Source organism: Sceloporus occidentalis, unplaced genomic scaffold, assembly GCF_023333645.1.
Source record: "Sceloporus occidentalis isolate IW3139 unplaced genomic scaffold, rSceOcc1.0.p SCAF_5, whole genome shotgun sequence".
NCBI classification, from domain to species: domain Eukaryota; kingdom Metazoa; phylum Chordata; class Lepidosauria; order Squamata; family Phrynosomatidae; genus Sceloporus; species Sceloporus occidentalis.
In genome coordinates this window covers 96899547-96921869 of record NW_028316985.1, presented here as the reverse complement: position 1 = coordinate 96921869, position 22323 = coordinate 96899547, and the positions used below count along the sequence as shown (strand labels likewise).

General features: G+C 40.9%; 1 protein-coding gene across 6 annotated transcripts in view; it reads left to right on the top strand.

Moving 5' to 3' along the window:
- LOC149312532 (EF-hand calcium-binding domain-containing protein 4B-like) overlaps positions 1-22323 on the top strand; it is a 115276-nt gene that overhangs the window by 8651 nt on the left and 84302 nt on the right. For 5 of the 6 annotated variants that reach the window (XR_016281263.1, XR_016281264.1, XM_089524806.1 and 2 more), the window contains exon 2: positions 8508-8738. Coding sequence is in view for 3 of the 6 variants with exons in the window: in XM_089524806.1 (XP_089380932.1) it covers positions 8565-8738 (174 nt within the window). In the remaining 3 variants the exon portion in view is untranslated. Of the gene's footprint in view, positions 1-8507; positions 8739-19269; positions 19352-22323 lie in introns of those variants that run through there. The other variant, XM_089524809.1, reaches the window with a different exon arrangement.

Below are 22323 nucleotides of genomic sequence, written 5' to 3'. Positions count from 1 at the left end.
CATTGATCTCTGTGCTCTCTGAAGGGATTCTCCCTGGCTGTCTTTTGGGAGACATGAAGAGGGGATGCTGTCATGGAAAACCTATCCCATAGTTCCTCTGGAAAGAGCTTGGGTTTCTTAAATTCACTTTGCCAGAAGCCTCCCCCATTGATCTCTGTGCTCTCTGAAGGGATTCTCCCTGGCTGTCTTTTGGGAGACATGAAGAGGGGATGCTGTCATGCAAAACCTATCCCATAGTTCCTCTGGAAAGAGCTTGGGTTTCCTAAATTCGCTAAATTCACAAACAGTCAATGAAATGGAAACGATGCCAAAAGATAAATCGCTTCCAAATATTCCGGATTAACGTTACGTCATTCTGACGTACTATTGATTGACAGCTCCAAATAAGGTATGAAGGAGAAGAATCGCTTTATTTAAACACCGATTTCATGCCAAGTAGGAACGCTTGCAGGTAAAAACTTCGATTTAAATAACCAGATGGGAACGATGAACAAAGCGATTCGGATAGCGGGATAAGAACAGTGTTATTTTGAATCGATTTTATTAAAAACGTTGTATTTTAAATCGTTTCAAATCTTAAGTGGGAACAACCCCTTTGCCTTTGTGTCTAGTGCAAGAGGATATTCAGAAAGCCTGGAGGGCAGACAGAATGATTAGCAGGCCCATTTAGCTTTTATCTTGGTATCACCTGGGTCCCTCACATGTCTTCAGGCCTACATGCCCTTTCTAAGAGAAAGTTTACTGATGTTTCAAAGGTCATCATGACCTCTTAAGAACATGCCTGTCTCGAGATATGAAAATATGGTAAACTCAAATACAACACAGGGTATATTGGATATGCTAACACCAATTAACACAGAACAAATCAACAGATGAAGGCTCAGTTTGCAAAATTTCACTCAAGAAGTGTATCAGGTCTCTGGAGCTACCAAATTTCTGTATTTTGACTATTTAAGCAAAAGTTAAGTATAACCTAATTTAGCTGTAATATGCAATTACCATTTATGGAGAGAAATTTTCCCCATTATTCCTGACAATAAACTGAATAAATTCCAAGGGCATTTACCTTATCTAAGTAATTCTTTAGAAATTTAGATGAGATGTCTAAATAATTCCAAAAAACCTTTTCCACAACCGTGGTCCTTATAAGATTTGCCTTCCTACTCCTGACAGTGAATGCTGTTCGACAATGGAACACACTCCCTTGGAGTGTGGTGGAGTCTCCTTCTTTGGAGGTCTTTAAACAGAGGCTGGATGGTCATGCTTTCATTGTGATTTCCTGAATGGCAGAGGGTTGGACTGGATGGCCCTTGTGGTCTCTCCCAACTCTATGATTCTATTGTTCATATTAGCAATTTGTTCATAAATATGTATTACCATCTGTACTGTCAGTAAACACTGTTATGCAATAAATTCTGTTATAGAAGTGTACAGTCATCCCTCCACATTTGCGGCTTTGATATTTGCGGCTTTGATTATTCACGGATTTCATTAATATGTTCTCTCTAGGACTGTCTAGGTCCTTCAGTGCAGCTCTGTGGTCAACTTTAACTAAAAGTTGCACTAAAAGACCATTTGTAGCTACTCCAGTGCCATTCTATGGTCAGTGTATGTTGGACATTGACCACAGAGTTGCACTGGAGGACCTAGAGATTCCTAGAGAGGTGTCCTATCAGGTAAAAACAGTGTTTTGTTATTTGCGGTTTTTCCATATTCACGGGGGTCTTGTTCCCCTAACCCAGTGCTTCTCAATTATTTTCTGTCATGCCCCCCCTTAGGAAGAAGAAAACATTTCGCGCCCCCCACGCGTAAATAGTATCATTTGTCTATAAAATTGTTATAAGTACACCTCTGCATAACAGAGCCTCGCGCCCCCCTTTACAGCGCCTCGCGCCCCCCCTGGGGGGCCCGCCCCACTATTTGAGAAAGGCTGCCCTAACCCTAGCGAATATAGAGGGACAACTGTATTATATTGATCCTTTTTGAATGGAACACTGTCTTCCTCTGGTAGCCTTCCCAGTTTGTCTTCTAAGGACTCCTGGTTAGCATGTAATATTTCTTCCAGATATAGTTTCTACTGCAGAGCTTACTGTTGCGAAGCAAAGGGAATAATCTGTTACCAAGGATGCATAATTATTACGAGTTTCAATTGTAACAATGCCTCTGGACCGCTGTTTAATGTGATACAGTTCATTTATCTGAAACTGTATTATTTTCCATGCAGGTGGAGATCCAATAGAAGGATGGCTGTCGTTATTTTTTCCCCCCCTATAATGAGCAAGAGAGGGCGATTAAAAAACAACATTCCCAAGTTTAAAATTCCAAGGACTCTTAAACTATAATCTCTCCCAAACATGTAACAGGACCAACATAGCAACTAGTAATGGCTATATGTAGTTTAAATTTCTGCTCCTAAAAAATCTCGGCAAAAAATGATTAGGGAAAAAGTGCAGCAATAAACATTTAGAGATAAAACAAAGGTTTTCAGAAGAAATAATTGGAGATGCGAACTAGGCTCTAAAACAGACTGCTCTCATTTTCCCTTCTTCACAACACTCCAAGGTATCATATTCCACTGTCAAATACCTTTTGCAGTTAGAAAGTATTTCCTAATGTTTAGGCGGAATCTCTTTTCCTGTAGTTTGAATCCATTGCTCCAGGTCCTATTCTCTGGAGCTGAAAAAAAAAAAAAAGCAAGCTTGCTCCATCCTCAATATGACATCCCTTTAATTATTTAAACAGGGCTATCATATCACCTCTTAACATCTCTTCTGCAGGCTAAACATCCTGAGCACCCCAAGTCTCTCCTTATAGGGCATGGTTTCCAGGCCCTTCACCATTTTGTTTGCCCCCCTGTGGATATGCTCCAGCTTGTCAACATCCTTTTTGAATTGTGGTGCCCAGAATTGGACACAGCATTCCAGGTGAGGCATGACCAAAGCAGAATAGAGTGATATTATTATTATTATTATTATTATTATTAACCTTTATTTATAAAGCACTGTAAATTTATACTATTACTTCCCGTGATTTAGACACGTTACTTCTATTGATGTAGCCAAAATCACATTGGCCTTTTTAGCTGCCAAATCACATGGTTAACTCATGTTCAACTTGTGGTCTACTAGGACTCCTAGATCCCTTTCACATGTCCTGTTGTCAAGCCAGGTGTCCCCCATTCTATATCTGTGCATTTCATTTTTTCTGCCTAAGTGCAGTGCCTTATTTCTTGCTGTTAAAATTCATTTTGTAAGTTTTGGCCCATCTATCTAATCTAGTAAAGTCATTTTGAATTTTAATCCTGTCCTCAGGAGTATCAGATGCTCCTGCTAATTTGGTATCATTTGCAAATTTGAAAAGCATGCCCTCTATTCTTTCATCCAAGTAATTGATGAAGATGTTGAATACAACTGGGCCCAGGACAGAATCTCAAGCCAACGACGCTAGTCACTTCGCTTCAGCATGAAAAGCAGCCATTGCTAAGCACCATTTGAGTTTGGTCATTCAACCAATTACAAATCCACCTAAAAGTTGCATTGTCTAGCCCACTTTTTGCTAGCTTGTTTCAAAAATATTGTGGGGGACCTTGTCAAAGGCCTTACTGAAATCAAGACATGCTATATCCACGGCATTTCCCATCATCTATCAAACTGGTAATTCTATCAAAAGAGAGAGAGAGATAAGATTAGTCTATCATGACTGATTTTTGAGAAACCCATGTTGGCTTTTAGTGATTATGGCATTCCCTTCTAAATGCTTACAGGCTCTCTGTTTACTGATCTGCTCTAAAATCTTTCCTGGAACTGATGTCAGGCTAACTGGGCCCAGGACACATGTCCTTCCCCCCCCCCCTTTTTTTTTTGGTCTAGGATTCTGGGAGCTGAAGTCCAAAATCTGTTAAAGAGAACAGTTTGGGCACCACTGATTTAGATTAACCAGGTATTCCTGTACTATCTATTTACCCATTTGGTGCTGCATTTTCCCTACTGCATCCTCTGCTTCATATCCTTCAGGTTGAGCACCCTTTTCCTTTTGTTAGAAGAGTGAAGCTAAAAAAGAGTTGAGAAGTTCTGTCTTTTCTCTGTTCCCTGCTAGCATTTTGCCATCTTCTGTATGCAATAACCCCACCACTTCCTTTTCCTACAGACATATCCCCGAAAGCCCTTTTTATTGTTTTTAATCCCTCTAGCAAACCTGAGCTCTTTCTGTGCTTTATCTTTTCTCCTACACATGCTAGCAATTGGTTTGAATTCTACTTTGACGATTTCCCCTTTTCCATTTCTTATCCATTTTCCATTAAACTTAGTTGAGTTGAAAGTTCTTTAGTCATCTCTCCTAGTTTCTTGAAACACCACCCATTTTCCCTCCCCACTGGAACTGTTTGGAAGTTTGCCTTCAGTAGCTCTCTTTTAAGAAACTCCCATCCGTCCTGAACTGCCTTCTCTTTTACTATTCCTGACCATGGGATCATCCCCAGTATTTCCTTAAGTATACTGAAATCCCATTTCCTAAAATTTAGAATGTGTCTGACTATGCCTGGCTTCTCGTTTCCACTGTATAAGAAACTCCAGGAGAACATTATCACTCCCACTTGAGGATCCCACTACTTGCACCCATTAACCAGGTCATCCCTGTTGATTAGGATCAGATTTAAATAGCTGACACACTTGTTGCCTGTTCCAACTTTTGGACAATAATTTTCCAGAAGAACATGATCACTCCCACCTAAGGGTCCTGCCACTTCCACCCCATTAACTGGACAATCCCTGTGGGTTTGGATCAGATCTAAAACAGTTGACCCCCTTGTTGCCTATTCCACCTTTTCGACAATGAAATTGTCTGCCAGACAAGAGAGGAATATGCTGGACCTTAAATTCTTGGCTGAGTTTGACCTTCTGTAAATATCAGGATAGTTGAAGTCACCCATCACTACTACATCTCTCCTTTCTGAGTGTGTGGTTCTAGAGAGGCATCATCAGTCTTACTTGGGGGTCTGTAGTAGACTCTCCCAATAACATCCCTGTTGTTTCTTTCCCCTTTAATTTTATCCAGATGCTCTCCACCTGAATCTCTTCACAGATATAATGGTAATCCTCATCTTTTCCAGTTTGACCTATTTCTCTTTAAAATGTTATACCCCTCTATTACTAGAGTCTGGCCTATTTCTCTTTAAAATGTTATGCCCTTCTATTACTAGAGTCCAATCATGCAACTCAATCCCACCAGGTTTCAGTGATGCCTAATATATCACATTTGGTTTGCTGTGCTAGGAGTTTAAGTTCATCCTGTTTATTTCCCATGCTCTTTGCATTAGTGTGTAAACATCTAAGATCATGTCATCTCCCCCCTTTCTGCCTATGTAAAGTTTTGTCCCCTTCCCATTGTTGGATCCTTGCACTATTTTCCTTGTTCTCTCTCTAACTCTCTAACAGTTATTATCTCTAGTCCTTGATAAACTCCTGCTCTCCAGAACACTCTCTCCTTTGCCCACATATTTCAGTATAAAGCCTCCTGATCAAATTTTTGAGACTGTTGTGAAAATGTTTTTGACAGCTGATTTGAGGTGCAACTCTTCCCATGCCAGAGGTCCATTAGGGCAGAAAAATGAAATGAATAGATATAGGATGGAGGACACCTGGCTTAAGGAGACTATATGTGAAAGGGATCTAGTAGTCCAAGTAGACCACAAGTTGAACATGGGTCAACAGTGCGATGCGGCAGCTTAAAAGGCCAATGCGATTTTAGGTTGCGTCAATAAAAGTATAGTGTCTAGATCAAGAGAAGTAATAGTGCCACTCTATTCTGTTCTGGTATTAATGTGATGTAGGTGTCCTTCCAGGATTCTGGGATTCCATTCTTTTTAATATCATTCAACATGTCCTTTAATGGTATAACAGTGCTTTTTCCACTTTGTTATAGTAGATAGCTGGAAAGCCATCTGGCCCTCATGCTTTCCCTGTATTGATCCTTTTAATTGCCTCTGAAATCTCTTTTGTAGTAAAATTTTGATTCAACATTATTTTCTGTTCCTCAGTCAACTTTATTACATTTTGTTTATCTAAGAATCATTTATTTTTTGCTTTATTTTTTTTCTTCTGTCTTATTTATGTTTAAATTCTCAAAATAATTAACAAAAATCTTTTAATTTCTTTTTGGTCTGTGAATATTCGATCCTAATATCACATTATTGTGATCAATTTTTTACTTTTCTCCTTTCTTAATTTATTAGCCAATCATTTAGCTGGCTTATTTCCAGCTTCAAAGTGCCTTTGCTTAACTATCTGTAATTTCTATTTCTAAGTTGTTGTAGCATTTCATATTTTAAATTTTTATCTCTTCCATTTCTCCATTTTTGTTCTTTGATTTTTAGCTCTTTTAAAATTGCATTTTCTTACTCTTTCTCCTTGCTTTTTTCTTCAGCATTGCATCTTATGGGTAGTTTTCTTTTCCTTTTCACCAAAAAGATAACATTTAGTGATGCCTGCCTACTATTTCTACAACCATGAATTTGGGAAATTGTCTCTTCTGTACATTATTTTGTTTATAATACATTTATAAAGTATCCCTCCACTAAACTTGAGTTACACATAGAACAAAATATTCCTTGCAAGTTTTTTTATCACATGTGTATATAATAGCTGCACATAGTTTAATTGTTTTATACATCTTGATGTGTGTTTTTCTTGAGTCATCAAAAAGCCAAAAAATATTAGTTAGGTTAAATAGATGGGCACAGAAGATCTTTAATGTAGCTAGAAGGCTGGAATTACATTCACCAAATATGGTTAATTTTAGATGATAGGAGGGGAAAAGAGCATAGAACTTTAATAAGTTATATGGGCCCAGTACACACTGCCAGTAAGTGGTGTCCTGGCAGCGATAGTAGGACTCAGGACCGGCAACAACCACACGTTCCCGACCCCTAGGATGTGCGGGGAGTGCCATTATTGATCGGCACTGTCCACACAGGGGGCGTATAGATGATGTATGGGCATCTGAGTGCCCACATGTCTCTTACAGGAAGTGCTCTAGGTGGCTCTTTTTTTACTGCGCAGCATTCCCGCACTGTTTGGTTGCTGCGACAATGCTGCGCAGCAAAGAGGGGTGGTGTTTCCCCGCCCGTATGTACAGCCTCATGGTTAGTGCTGCAAGACTGGTTTTTGCAAGATACTGGAAGACAGATATAAGGGGCACATGGAGGTACCAGGTCCATGATGCAAGGATAGATGTAAACACCTCCCTGTCCCCTCACCAGCCTCAGGGACTGACCCAGGTTTCCTGGCCAATCTGCTCAGCCCTCTTGGAATGCAAAATAAAAATTATTGAATTAAATAATCAGACCAGGTGGTTCTACCTGTCTTTTCTTTCATACACCTTCAATCCGCAAAGGAAGGGGAGAAAAAACAAGTAATAGAACTTGAGAAGTCACCTTTTATAAGACTGGTGTTGTGAAGCTGTAGATGAGATTGTATGTTTACATGGAATACATTTCTACTTATGAGAAGTGGTGGGGTGTGGAAAATCCGAAGGGAGGCAATGAAATGGCTTTTTTATCAGTAGCACCACACTTACTATTAAAGGGGAGGAAAACTTAAGCAGGTTTTTCATCATTGTAACTTCATGCCCTTTGTGCCTATCCTTCTGACACGTTGGAGCATTTTGCCAGAGTGTCAGGATCCCCTAGGTAGGTTCCACTAGACAGGTTCCCTCTGCCATGAGTTTTTATTATTTTTATTTTAGGCTGATTATATTTTAGATGTAGTTTTGGTTTTAAATGTGTTCTGATGTAGTGAGCTTAGAAGTACTGAGCTTAATGATGGGAAAGAGGGAATCTAGAGATTCTGACTATTACTGAAAGTCTCCAAGGTCATTTGGCCTCGGAAAGGAATGCGGTAAGGTAAGGGTGTGTGGGCATGTGCAGAGTTATGTGCAGAGAAAGTGACTGTTTGAACCCAGTTCTGTCAAGAGATGACTTTCTGTTCTGAGCTGATTCAGTAAACTCTTTCTGGTTCATCCAGTCTGGTTACTGGTTAGTTAGAGACAGGACATCATACAAAGTCACATTCAAGCCATTTTCATACAAATTTCCCCAAAACTCAAAGGACAGAAAAGAGAGAGTAAATAACCTTCTCTCCAAAATGTGCACCCATCCTTCCAAGTTTTGCAGGTTTGTTGTCAAGCAATAACCCTTTGCTGTATGTGGTTTTCAGAACAGTTCTCCATAAGGAACTTTCTAAATGTGACAAAACTCCTTATTTGCAGAAAGCTCCTATTAAACTGAAGCTTGATTTTCATATCAGATTCTTTCTAGCTGCACTTTTCATCCCACATAGAAACTGTTTTAATTCATTAGTCTTCTTTGTTTAGAGCACCCCCCCCCCATTCACTGGTGTAAACGAAGTAGCCATTTAAGAATCCTCCTTTCTTCAGTGCTTTAACTAATTAAAGAGATAACAAACATCATTATAGAGAAGGGTTAATTTGTGCTCTCTTCCTTTGATATTCAGATTTGGGTATTTGATGTCCAAGCTTCCTGAAATGCTTCTGCCATCCCAGTTGTGAAAATGGATAGACAGGAAAATGTTGCTGCTCCCCTTGGGCCACAAGCAGAGCCAGAAAGCAGCAAAACAGCAGATGGAGAGTTAGAAGCAGAACTGGCCATGTTTGCAAAAGCACATGAGTTCTTTCAGATCTGTGATATAGAAGGCAAAGGATTCATTTTTCGTCATGAAATGCAGGTAAAGTTTTAATTCATATTTTTTATTGTTTCTATAAAATAAAATACTAACAAATATAACAAAAATAAAAGAGGTAACAACAAACACCAACAGTCATAACAAGATATTCACATATAAACATCTTACCAAATAGGTTGCTTCTTATTGATATTAATTTTACCTCTATTACTTTACTCTCTATCCCCTTTGATTATGATATATAGTACAGTACAGTACATTCCAGTTATACAGAAATTATATTTATGCATTCTTTATAGCATCAACACTTACTACCTAACTCTTTTCATACCTCCCTTTGTTACCAAGATAACTATATTATACGTAGTAGTAAGATTTATTCGGTCATTGACCAGTATACAAAATAACCTGATAAAATAATAATTGCAAAATACAATTATTAGTAATTGTTAAAAACAATTTCAGATACATATTTCTATTGATTGATTTTAGGCTGCATCAATAGACGTATAGTGTCTAGATCAAGGGAAGTAATAGTGTCACTATGTTCTGCTCTGGTCAGGCTCCACCTGGAATATTGTGTCCAGTTCTGGGTGCCACAATTCAAAAAGGACATTGAGAAACTGGAGCGTGTCCAAAGGAGGGCAACTAAAATGGTGAAGGGTCTGGAAACCATGCCCTATGAGGAACTCCTTAGGGAGCTGGGTATGTTTAGCATGGAGAAAAGAAGGTTAAGAGGTGATATGATAGCCCTGTTTAAATATTTGAAGGGATGTCATATTGAGGAGGGAGCAAGCTTGTTTTCTGCTCCTCCAGAGAGTAGGACCCAAAGAAGTGGATGCAAGCTGCAGGAAAAGAGATTCCACCTCAACATTAGGAGGAACTTCCTGACAGTGAGGGCTGTCCAACAGTGGAACACACTCCCTCGGAGTATACTGGAGTCTCCCTCCTTGGAGGTCTTCAAACGGAGGCTGGATGGCCATCTGTCGGGGATGCTTTGATTTGGATTTCCTGCATGGCAGGGGGTTGGACTGGATGGCCCTTGCAGTCTCTTCCAACTCTATGATTCTATGATTCTATAACATAGTTACGTTGGTGTTTAGGATGGAACTATTCATGTTCAAATAATGTGACAGCAAATTTACATCCAAAATTACAGTCTAAATTGCACAAAGGCCTCTGCTGACTACAGCAATAAAATTCATATACTGTGCTAACCTTCCACTTCAGTAACAAGGATCCCTGACCTCCCTGCCCTGTCCATTGCATCAAACTATAAAGTAATGTGTGTCTTGTGTGCCTTCAAATTGTTTCCGTCTTATGGCAACCCTAAGACAAACCTATCATGGGGTTTTCTTGGAAAGATTTGTTCAGAGAAGGTTTGCCATTGCCATCCTCTCAGGCTGTGAGCTTGTGGCTTGCCTAAGGTCACCAGTGAGTTTCATGGCCAAGTGGGAATCAAATCCTGGTCTCTAAAGTCATTGGAGTTCATCAAACTGGGGAAAAAAGATGGGAGCATAACAGGATGCTCCTGTCAATATTGTGCAATTTGGCAAAGATTATCACACGATGTCACGCAATATTGAAAATATCCCGTGATATCCCATGAATAAAGAAGAATTATAACACCACTTTTATTCATGTGAAAATCTATGGCCGGTTACAAACCGGCATTTGGGACGTCCGGAGGACGTCCCATTTTAAAAAAGGGGCATCTCTTCTATACGCCCCTGGGCCTAATACGGACTCTGTCCGTACAAGATGGCGCCGGCCCTTCTACATGGCCAGTGCCATCTTTGCGTATCGGACGCTGAGCTTTGGAGCTTCTTTTTCAGTCTGCACGGGAGCCGTGCCGTGTGGAGGCTCCGGCTCCCCCGTGGACTAACCGGCGGCGGCGGCAGACTGCCGCAAAGCGGCGGTTTGTATCCCGCCTATAATTCCTTTTTATTTATGGGAAAATTGCAGGATATTTGCAATGTTGCACAACGTTGTGTGATAATTTTGACAAATTGAGCAATATTGATGGGAGCGTCCCACTATGATCCCATCCTTTTTCAGTGTGATAAATTCCATAATCAATCATGCAAGCAATAAAGAGACTCAGTTTGATCATTGGCAGCTCACTGCAAACACTGTTGTCAGCAGGTTGGAATAGACAGCAAAATTCCAATTTGAACTCTGTATATATGTCACAAGAGTGAAATACACTGCCTACCAAATTGTTCATAATTAACAAAAGCAATACAAGCAAGGAGTAGGGAGGGGGAGGAAATAAGGTTTATTTCTGCAGCAGAAATACGTATACACTTGAGATGATCCAAAGTGAAACAAGGAGACATCTTCAAAGCCCATTTTATATATCCTTTACAAATTGTTTTTATCATGTAAGCATTTGAAAGGACATTAACCCATTCCTCTCTGCTTAAAATCTATCAGTATTTGCAAACTGTCCTGGAGATGGGTCTCTTTAGTTCAGACAAGGAGGATGATTTCCGCTTAGCGACTCATTGCTCTTCTCTTGACTTTAGAGATTCCAGTTCAGCTCTGGAGTAGTCTTTTGGAGGTGCAATGTCAGCTTTTTGGGGGAAGCTTGAATCTGTGACTTGACTTCCTGTGTTGCTTCCTTGGAGGGGTTCCAGTGGTGGGGGACTCTTTTTCATTTGGGTTAATTAAAGCATACATAAATTCAAAACAGGGTTCAGGAAAGGAAGAGGCACTAGGGACCACACTGTAAACATGATGGCTAATAGAGCATACAGAGGGATTCCAGGAAAAAAATCACCATGTGCTATATAGATTACAGCAAAGCATTTGACTGTACAGATATGGATGGTTCAAAAGTTCATGGAAGTGCCAATACATCTGATAGTCGTGATAAGAAATCTGTACAGTAGACCCTCTGTATCCACAGACCCAGCCTCTGCGGATGGCAAGCCTGTGGGCAGAGGAGGAAGAGGAGGAGGAGGAGGAGGAGGGAGGAGGAGGAGGCGGGAGAAAAGAAGGAAGAGGAGGAAGAAGGCAGTGGGGGGAAGAAGGAGGAAGAGGAAGGAGAAGGAGGGAGGCAGCAGTGGTGAAGGGAGGAGGAGGAGGAAGGAGGAGAGAGATAGCGGCAGAGGAGGAGGAAGGAAGATGAGAAGGAGGAGGGAGGCAGCAGCGAGGGAAGAAGAGGAAGAAGGAAGAGTAGGAGAGAGGAAGAGGAAGAAGAAGGGGAAGATGAGGGAGGTGGTGGCAGTGGTGGTGGTGGGGGAAAGAGGAGGAGAAGGAAGGAAGAGGAAGGAGGAGGGTGGCAGCAGTGGGGAAGAGGAGGGAGGAAGAAGAAGAGGCAGCCCCTTGCCACCCACCACACTCAGAGCAGCGAGATGAACTTCAGATGGCCAGGGCCATAAAGTTCCATTATTCCCAATGGTGGTACAGTTGTGTGGCTGCACCACCACTGAGGGCAGTGGAACTTGAGCATCAGTGGATTTTGGTTTCTGTGAGGGGATCCAGAACAGATCCCCCACAGATACCCAGGGCCTACTGTACTTAGGATAAATCTGTACTTTAATTCAAATAATTAAAAGAAACACGTTGGTTCCCATTTGGCAAGGAGGTCAAGCAAGGATGCATTCTGTCACCCTATCTGTTCAACCTATATGCAGAAAACATCCTAATAATATCAGGTTTAGATTCAGTAGAAGGAGAAGTAAAGATAGGGGAAAGGAACATCAGCATTCTTAGGTATGCAGACATCATATTACTAGTGGAAAACAACACAGACATGGAACAATTATCTTTGAAATGGAAGTCAAAGATAAAAATGCAAAGGCAGGCTTACTGCTGAACATAAAGAAAACAAAAATAATGACCATGGATGAAATATATAAATTCAATCTAGACAATGAAGAAACTGAAATGGTTAAAGAGTTCCCATACCTACGATCAAACATTGACCAGAATAGTGACTGTAGTCAAGAAATAAGAAGACTAGGAATCGGAAGGACAGCTATGAAAGACCTAGATAAGATCATAAATAGTAAAGTTATACAACTAAACACTAAAGTTAGAATCGTCTAAGCAATAGTATTCCCCATCACCATATACAGATGTGAGGGATGGACTGTGAAAAAGGGGGCTAAAAAACAATAAACCCATCTGAGATGTGCTGGAGAGGAGTTCTGAGGAAATCGTAAACAGCCAAAAAGACAAATCAGTCCTAGAACAGAGCAAACCAGAACACTCTCTGGAAGCCAAACAAAGAAATTGAGGTTGTCATACTTTGGCCACATCATGAGAAGGCATGAGTCCATCAAAAAGACGACAATGCTCAAAAAGATGGGTGGTAGCAGAAAGAGAGGAAAACAGCACACCAGATGGCTAGAGTCAATTAGGCAAGTCACAGGTGTGAATCTGCAGGACCTGAGCAGAGCAGTAGAGGACAAAGGAGACTTGGAGATGTCTCAACCATAGGGTCAAAATGAGTCATGGCTTACCCTAGGATACTTAACAACAACAAACCAATTCAGATTTTGTGTAGGCTACATTCTCAATCATCTTTAAAACAAAAACTCTCCTTCTTCCCTATCCCATCCATTCTCATGAGACAGACCTAAGAGCTCCTGGAATACCCTCAATTCCGTTCCCATCTGCTCATTAAACACAAAGAAAAGTAGTGACAACCTTAGCAATTAACCACTACTACATGCCCCATCATTTGGCTTGGTAAACACAGCTCAGCTAATAGATGAGACCAACAGGTGTGCTGACATTTTACGTGGGTGTTTAGCAGGGGAGTTTGTAGGGGGAACCGTGAATTCTGTTTCAGTGCCTACTTAAGACTATTGCATATGGACAGTGGGGGAGCTGCTGCAGTCACCTACAACAGCTGCGGTTTGTGTTCTTGCCAAAGGATGTGGGTAACTTTATCTGCACCAAGTGTCTTTTACATAGCTCCAAGGCAAACTGAGGACTGAAATGATGCCTCCTGGAACAGATGACCACACAGTCAGAAAGGAGAGGTGTACTAGTAAGGGGGATTTCAACTCTCCTGATAGTGCTTGGAAGTAAAATTCTGATAAAATTTAATTCCCCACTTGCCTTGCAGACAATGTCATTGTCCAGAAGGTGAACGAGGACCTGATCCTAACCAACAGTGATGATCTGGTTAATAGGGTGTAAATGGCACGATCCTTAGGTGGGAATGACAATGTTCTCCCGAACTTTGTTACACAGTTGAAAGGGGAAGCCAAGTATAGTCAAACATGCATTCTAGACTTTAAGAAAGACAAATAGGCAAGAATAGCCTATTGTCTTAGATGTTCCTAGCACAACAAAGCAACTATGATATAATAGGCATCACTGAAACCTGGTTGGATGAGTGTCATGATTGGCATGTAGTAATAGATGAGTATAAACTTTTAAAGAGAAACAGGCCAAACAGGAAAGGAGGAGGAATAGCATTATATGTCAGGGATATTTACACCAGTGAAGAGATCCAGGACATCAGTTAGGTGGAGAGCATCTGGATAAAAATTAAAGGAAAGAGAAACAACAGAGATGTTATTGTGGGAGTCCACTACAGACCCGCATGTCAGATAGAGGAATTGGATAATGCCTTTCTAGAATAGATGACCACACACTCAGAAAGAAGAGATGTAGAAACGATGGGTGACTTCAGCTATCCTGATATTTGCTGGAAGTCAAACTCAGCCAAATCCTCAAGGTCTAGCAAATTCCTCACTTGCCTTGAAGACAGTTTCATTGTCCAAAAGTTGGAACAGGCAACAAGGGGGTCAGCTATTTTAGATCTGATCCTAACCAACTGGGATGACCTGGTTAATGGGTGCAAGTAGAGGGATCCTCAAGTGGGAGTGACCATGTTCTCCTGGAGTTTCTTATACAGTGGAAGCGAGAAGCCAGGCATAGTCAGACACACATTCTAGACATTAGGAGAGCTGATTTCAGTAAGCTTAGACAAATACTGGGGGTGATCCTGTGGTTGGGAATACTAAAAGAGAAAGGAGTTCGGGATGGATGGGAGTTTGTCAAGAGTGAGATACTGAAGGCACAATTTAAAACAGATCCAATCAGGAAGAAAAATGGGAAGTTTCACAAGAAACCAGGATTGATGACTAATGTTTTAAATGGAACATGTACAGTCGGCCCTTCTTATACGCGGATTTGCCATCCGTGGATTTGAGCATCCATGGATGGCAAACCCAGAAGTTGTCCCCAATTGGGGACAAAAGTCCCCTTCCTCCCTCCCTCCCTCCTTCCTACCTTCCCTCCCTCTTTCCCTACGTCCCTCTTTCCCTCCCTACTTACCTCCTCAGTTGCCTCCGCCTCCTCACTGCCACCTCCACGAAAAGGCCGCGTGGTGTTGGAGGCCAAGAGGCGGTGGCAGTGGCGGCAAGGAGGCTAAACCTTGGCCTCCAGCACAGCCTCCTTGGCACCGCCGCGGAAGAGCCAGGTGGCGGCCTGAAGGCTTCTTGGCTTCCAACACCACCCGGCCTTTTTGCGGCGGTGACGAGGAAGCTGGGAGGCTGTGCTGCAGCTCTGTCTCCTCGCCGCCACCATGACAGGAGGTCCGGGTGGCAGCCCGGAGGCCTCGTGGCCTCCAATACTACCTGGCCTTTCCTGAGGCAGTGGCGCAGAGGCCGGGAGGCCGCACTGCGGCTCTACCTCCTCGCTGCTGCCTCTGTGAAAAGTCCGGGTGGTGTTGGAGGCCAAGAGGGAGGGAGGGAGGGAGAAGGAGAGGAGAGGGACTTTTGTTCCCAATGGTGGAACGGATCCCCCGTGTATACCAAGGGGAGAAAAGGGGGAAAATCACTAAAGAGGAATTGAAACCAATAGTGAGCACGTGTAAGGGTAAAGTCAGAAAAGCTAAAGCGCAGAATGAACTCAGGCTTGCTAGATAACAAAAACAACAACAACAATGATATGGGTCTTATTTTTTAGCCCACCTGGCATTGCAAAGGAGCAAAGTAAGGTTCTGTGGAATGGTTGGTGCGCTCTCCAATCCATTCCGGGAAACAGAGTGAACTGAAGGCAGGATAGCTTTCAGACATTGATCCTGCCTTCCTTTGTAAGAAACTTTTAATCTGTTCCCGCCATACTGCCTAGAGAGGTTAACAACAATAAAAAAGGCTTTTTTGGGTGTGTCTGCAATAAAAGGAAGAAGAAGCAAATAGTAGGGCCACTACATGGAGAAGATGGCAAAATGTTAATAGAGGACAAAGAAAAGCCAGAATTACTCAACACCTTCTTTTGCTTCAGTCTTCTCAGAAAAGGAAAAGGGTGCTCATCCTGAGGAAAATGGAGCAGAGGACCAATAGGGGAAATTCAGCACAGTATTAGGGACTTAGCCAAGGGGGAGGTTCTTGTGGTCCAGACCCCCCCCCCTTCCATTAGAAAAATGAATGCTGCGTGCTGCTGCACCACCATGCCCAAGCCCCATTATAATGGTGGCACTTAGTCTGGACCCCCCCCCACCCCCTTACTAAAATCCTGGCTATGTCCCTGACAGTATAATTAAAGAGATAGTAAAGGAATATCTGGTTAAACTAAATGTATATACATCTCCATGACCAGATGAATTACATCCAAAGATATTAAAAGAACTGTCAATACCCTCCTCCCCGCCTGTTCCCCTATATATGGATATGTATTGTATTTGTTTCATATACTTACACAGCTAGTATTTAATATTCCTCCTTTCTTTACTATTACCGCACCCTCATCTCACACTTTAAAGCAATGCTAATATCTTCAATCGGAGAATATGTAATAATGTTCAAGAAATATCAGCTATTTACATTTGTGCTTATCACCCCAAAAAATAATATTTAACTCTGAATATGTAATATTACTAATACATCACTAGTAGTAATACTTAAACAGATTAATGAATAGAAGGGAAAGCTTATTGTAAGTCTATCATTTCCATCTCTTAATACAACATTCTATCAATGGAACCCATATTTGCTCTTCTCTCTTATCTATTTCTCTCATGAATATTGTTAATTTATCCATTTCGATAATATTAAGAGCCTTCAATAACCAAGTATCGATTTCTGACACCTTTCCCCCCTTCCAATGTTTTGCAATTGTTATTCTTGCAGTCATTATCAAATATAAACACTTGTTTCAAGTGTTTTCTCCCAATTTCATCATTTATCATATTTAAAAGGCATACCTCAGATTCAAGTTTGATTTTAATTTTATATATTTCTTGAATTATTTTGTGTACTTCCTTCCAATATTCTTTAATTACTGGGCATGTCCATCACATATGATAATACGTTCCAACTTGTTTTTGGCATTTCCAGCATAAATCTTCTCCTTTTTTGTAGATTTTAGCTAGTCTGGAAGGGGGGAAATGCCACCTATACAACATTTTAATAAAATTTTCCTTTATATTGACACATAAAGTAAATTTCAAACCTTTTCCTCATGCTCTCTCCCATTTTTCCATTAGGATATTATGACCAACATTTTTTGCCAATTCCACCATATTTGATTTGATACTTTTAGCTTCCAAATGTAGTTTTAGACGCTATCTATATAATCTTGATATTATTCCCTTTTTGTCATCTAACATTTTATCATCTAATTCAGTTTTTGCCTCTGTTATCCCTTCCGTTCTTACATCTCATATATATCGTTATTTCAACTGGCAGTATGCGAACCAATTCAATTTAATCCCTTCTTCATATAGTTCTTCTTGGCTTTTCATTACTAATTTCCCCTTCTCGTTTCTCAAAATATCTTTATATCTTAACCATCCTTTTGCTTCTATTTTCTCTCTTTTTAAAAAAAAGCTTCATGTGGAGACGCCCAGCCCGGTATCTGCCTGTATGTTTTTTCCTTATATTTTTTCCAGACCTTTAATAGTACATTTCTTATAATGTGATACTTGAATTGTTTATTTTGTTCTATTGCAGCACTCTGATGATTGTATATGATTGTATACAATACATACAGTCTTGTATTGTATGTTTTAATTTTTTAAAAATAAAATAAAATAAATAAATAAATAAAAAGAACTGGCAAATGTAGTATCGGAGCCACTGGCAATAATCTTTGAGAACTGGAGAACAGGAGAAGTCCCAGCAGACCGGAGGAGGGCAAATGTTGTCCACATCTTCAAAAAGGGGAAAAATGAGGATCCCAAACATTACCATCCAGTTAGTATGGCATCAATACCAGGAAAGATTCTACAGCAGATCATTAAACAGAGAGTCTGTGGACATCTAGAAAGCATTTCCATAATCACAAAAAGTCAACATGGGTTTCAGAGAAACAAGTCATGCCAGACAAATCTGAGCTCCTTTTTTGATAAAATTACCAGCTTGGGAGATGAAGGGAATGCTATGGATATAGTGTATCTTGATTACACTAAGACCAAGGTTCCCCATGACATTCTTGCAAACAAGCTGGTAAAATGTGGGCTAGACAAGGTAACTGTTACATGGATTTGTAATTGGTTGACCGGCTGAACCCAAAGGATGCTCCACAATGGCTCCTCTTCAACCTGGAGAGAAGTGATCAGTGGGGTCCCACAGGGCTCTGTCCTGGGCCCAGTGTTATTCCAGATTTTTATCAATGACTTAGATGACAGAATTGGGGGCATACTTATCAAATTTGCAGATGACACCAAATTAGGAGAAGTAGCTAACACCCCGGAGGGCAGGATCAAAATTCAAAATGACCTGAATTTTGCTGGGCCAAAGCTAACAAAATGAAATTCATTATGGAGAAATGTAAGGTACTGCACTTAGAGCAGAAAAATTAAATGCACAGATATAGGATGGGGGACATCTGGCTGAATGAAACTACATGTGAAAGGGATCTAGGAGTCCAAGTAGACCACAGGTTGAACATGAGTTAACAGTGCAATACAGCAGCTAAAAATGCAATTTTAGGCTGCATCAGTAGACTTATAGTGTCTAGATCAAGATAAGTAATAGTGCCACTGTATTCTACTTTGGTCAGGCCCCACCTGGAATATTGTGTCCAGTTATGGGCACCAAAATTCAAAAAGGATGTTGAGAAACTGGAACGTGTCCAAAGGAAGGCGACTAAAATGGTGAAGGGACTGGAAACCATGCCCTTTGAGGATGATGTAGGGAGCTGGGTATGTTTAGCCTGGAGAAGAAAAGATTAAGAGATTATATGATAGCCTTGTTTAAATATTTGAAGGGATTTCATATTGAGGAGGGAACAAATTTGTTGTTTATACTGCTCCAAAGACACTAGGACCAGGAGCAATGGATGCAAGCTACAGGAAAAGAGATTCCACCTCGACATTAAGAGGAACTTTCTGGCAGTAAGGGCTGTTCGACAGTGGAACATATTCCCTCGGAGTGTAGTGGAGTCTTCAAACAGAGGTCGGACAGCCATCTGTTGGGTGTGCTTTGATTGAGAGTTCCTGCATGGCATGGCAGGACCATGTTGGTCTGATAAAATGACATGAATGTGGCCATTAGGTGGCGCTGTAGCAGAATTTATTACAGTTCTAAGTGGCAGGTACAAGTGTCTGCATTTTGAAACAGTGCATCATGGGAAGGCTGATGCAATTGTCAACTGTCACTGAGTCAGAGTGAGGCGGTTGGTGTTACTGTAACTGCCACAGAAGGTTGTTGCTATCGTTGGTTGGTTGGCAAAGTAACTTATTTGTGAGTATTCCAGACGGATGTCTTATACTCTGTGTAATCTTTGTAACAAAGATTAAAGAACCTTAATTTGAGAGAAACCTCATTGTACTGAGATGCATTCCTGTGTGTGAGAGGAAATTTGCCACACAACTAAGATTCTTCACAAAGATTCTTCTGGGTGTCTTGCCCACGTACATAAACTCTGCTTGTGTCTGGCTTCGACATGGGTTATGAACCCAGCACTCACCTTTTCTCTTTGACATGGCAAGGGGTTGGACTGGATGACCCTTGTGGTCTCTTCCAACTCTATGAATCTATAATTCTATGATTTCATAGCAATGGAATTGGATAACCCTCCTCAATCTTATTTCTCATTGCTCTTCTTTATGAAGCCTACCATACAAGGAATCAAAGAAATAAAAAACCAATGGTTGCAAATTTATCTTCTAATTTGGTCAAAATGGAAGCATATATAAATGGCTGATCACTCACCCAGTTGCCCCTTCCTAACTCATAGGATTTTCTATTCACCAGAAAAACTAGGCCAATTTAACAGTTGAAAAGAACAGGGCATTTACCTTATCCATAATCCTTTCCAAAGAGGCAAACCTAAGACAACAGAAGAAATGGCTGCAGAATTAGCACCATTAAAAGTAAATTGGTTCCAGCTCCAACAAGTCCCCATTTCCTCACAAATTAATGTCACAGAGAGAATCCCCAAGATCCCTAACAGTCTTTGAAAAGAGGTATGAGCCCACTTCTCAAAACAACAAAAGACTAACATCTTTGATCTGTACCTGTTTAAATGAGCATTCCTATCACAAAACCAAAGCTTGAAGGCAGCTTGGGAAACAGATTTAAACATTGTGACCCCTGATCACAATTGGACCAAATATGATCCTCACTTCCCTTTAAATTTCACTCAGTGTAAATCAGGGAAACTAATATAAAAACAATGCATAAATGGTACATGACTCCTATAAAACTAGCCAAAATGGTGAGCTATGTCTCCCCCAAGTGCTGGCAAGGTTGTGATGCTACAGGATCATTTCTGTATATGTGGCTTGATTGTCCATACATGTCCATACATTTATGCTGGCACTCAGTTCTACAGCAAATTTCTTTAATCATGAAACAAATAATTACATTCTGCCCAAGTTTGCCCTTTCTTTCTATATATTTAGTTGCCAACTCCGTCTTGAAACATAAATCCTAAATAGATTTTCTTATAATGGCTGCCTGTTCAGAAATTTTTAAAGGCTGGAAAACTGGTGTAGTTACTTTAGAACTCTATGGCTCCTAGAAAAGCTCTCTTAGAAAATTAACTGTTACGGAGGACAAAATGGCCATGAAGCATTTGTAAATAAATGGTTTCCATTTATTGACTTTGTTAACACGGCATGACATCAGATACAACCACCATCAACCCACTTGAACTTATGGTTGGACATTTTAACATTGGACACCACATCAGTGAGCGTGGACTCCTTCAAAATCTGAACTATCTTCTTTAAAATGAAAGGAAAGCACCCTGGAAGCATGCAGTGAAATCGAGACTCCACCATTTCAAGATGATTGCTATCCAGTTACATTTGTTTTGTACTTGTTAAGTGTTTTTTAATTGTTTCCATGTTTTTAATCTTGTTTTATATAATAAACCTTTTAAAAAAAGAAAGCTGATTTCAGTAAATGTAGAGAAATATTGGTGATGATTGGTTAGAAATATTAATAGAGAAGGGGATTCATAAGGGATGGGAGTTTCTTAAAAGTGAGATACTGAAGGTACAATTTCAAACTGTTCTAGTGAAGGAGAAAAATGGGAAATGTCTAAAGAAACCAGGAAGGATGTCTATAGAACTTTCAACTGAGCTAAGACTAAAAATGGACATGTACAAGAAATGAAAAATGGGGGGAAGTCACCAAAGAAGAATGCAAACAAATAGCCAGCTTATGTAGAGTGAAAATCAGAAAAGCTGAAGCACAGAATGAAGTGAGGGTTACTAGAGATGTTAGAAACAGTAAAGGGGGGGAAGGGGGTTATATCCATAGGGCCAGTGTGTGTGGAGAAGATGGTGAAATGCTAACAGGGACACAGAGAAAGCAGAACTACTCAAGACGTTCTTTGCCTCAGTCATCTATGAAAAGGAAAACAGTGCTCAATCTGGGGGGAAAGGAGCAGATGATGCAATAGGGGAAAAGCAGCACAGAATAGGTAAAGAGGTAGTACAGGAATACTGGCTACTATAAACATGTTTTTAAACAGAGGCTAGATGGCCATCTGTTGTGAGTGCTTTGATTCTGTGTTCCTGCATTGCAGGGGGTTGGACTGGATGGTCCTTGTAGTTTCTTCCAACTCTCCATGGCATTTTAACCCTATTGATGTTCACACTGGAGGGGGATGACAATAGAGATAAAATGCCACGAGAGATTCGATCGTGGCAGAAGGAGAGGAGGAAGAGGAGAAAAAAGGGGAGGGACAATTAAATTATTTCCATTTTGAGTCAGCAGAGGAGATTTCACTTATTCCCCAATCTCTGGTCAGGGGAACAAGGCTTGTTTTTAGCCAACAGGACCCTCACATGTCCAGGGAATGGAGAGCTCAGGATTTTGAGTCCCACTTGGAAATAGGGATTCTAAACTAAGAGTAAAGAAACATCAATCCCTCAAATAAAAGAGAGGGGGTAGGGAACCATATCCATTTCAACCAGGTTTCAAATGCGTTAGAATAGTCTGTGTAGTGTGATATTAAAAAACAAACAAACATTCAAGCACTGTTAATGAGCTGTGAAAGCTCATTAGTTGGCTGTGCCCAGCGACGCAATGGAGAAAGGGGCCAAGCGGCCCCTTTCTCCTCCTCCCCGCTGCCGCGGGGTGTCCTTGGGGCTTGAAGCCCCAAGGACACCCCTTTCCAGGTCTCGGGGAAGAGGCTTTTTGCCGCTTCCCCGCGGCCTGGAAAGCGGCAGATCGGGGCCTCAGCAGATGCCGCTCTGGCC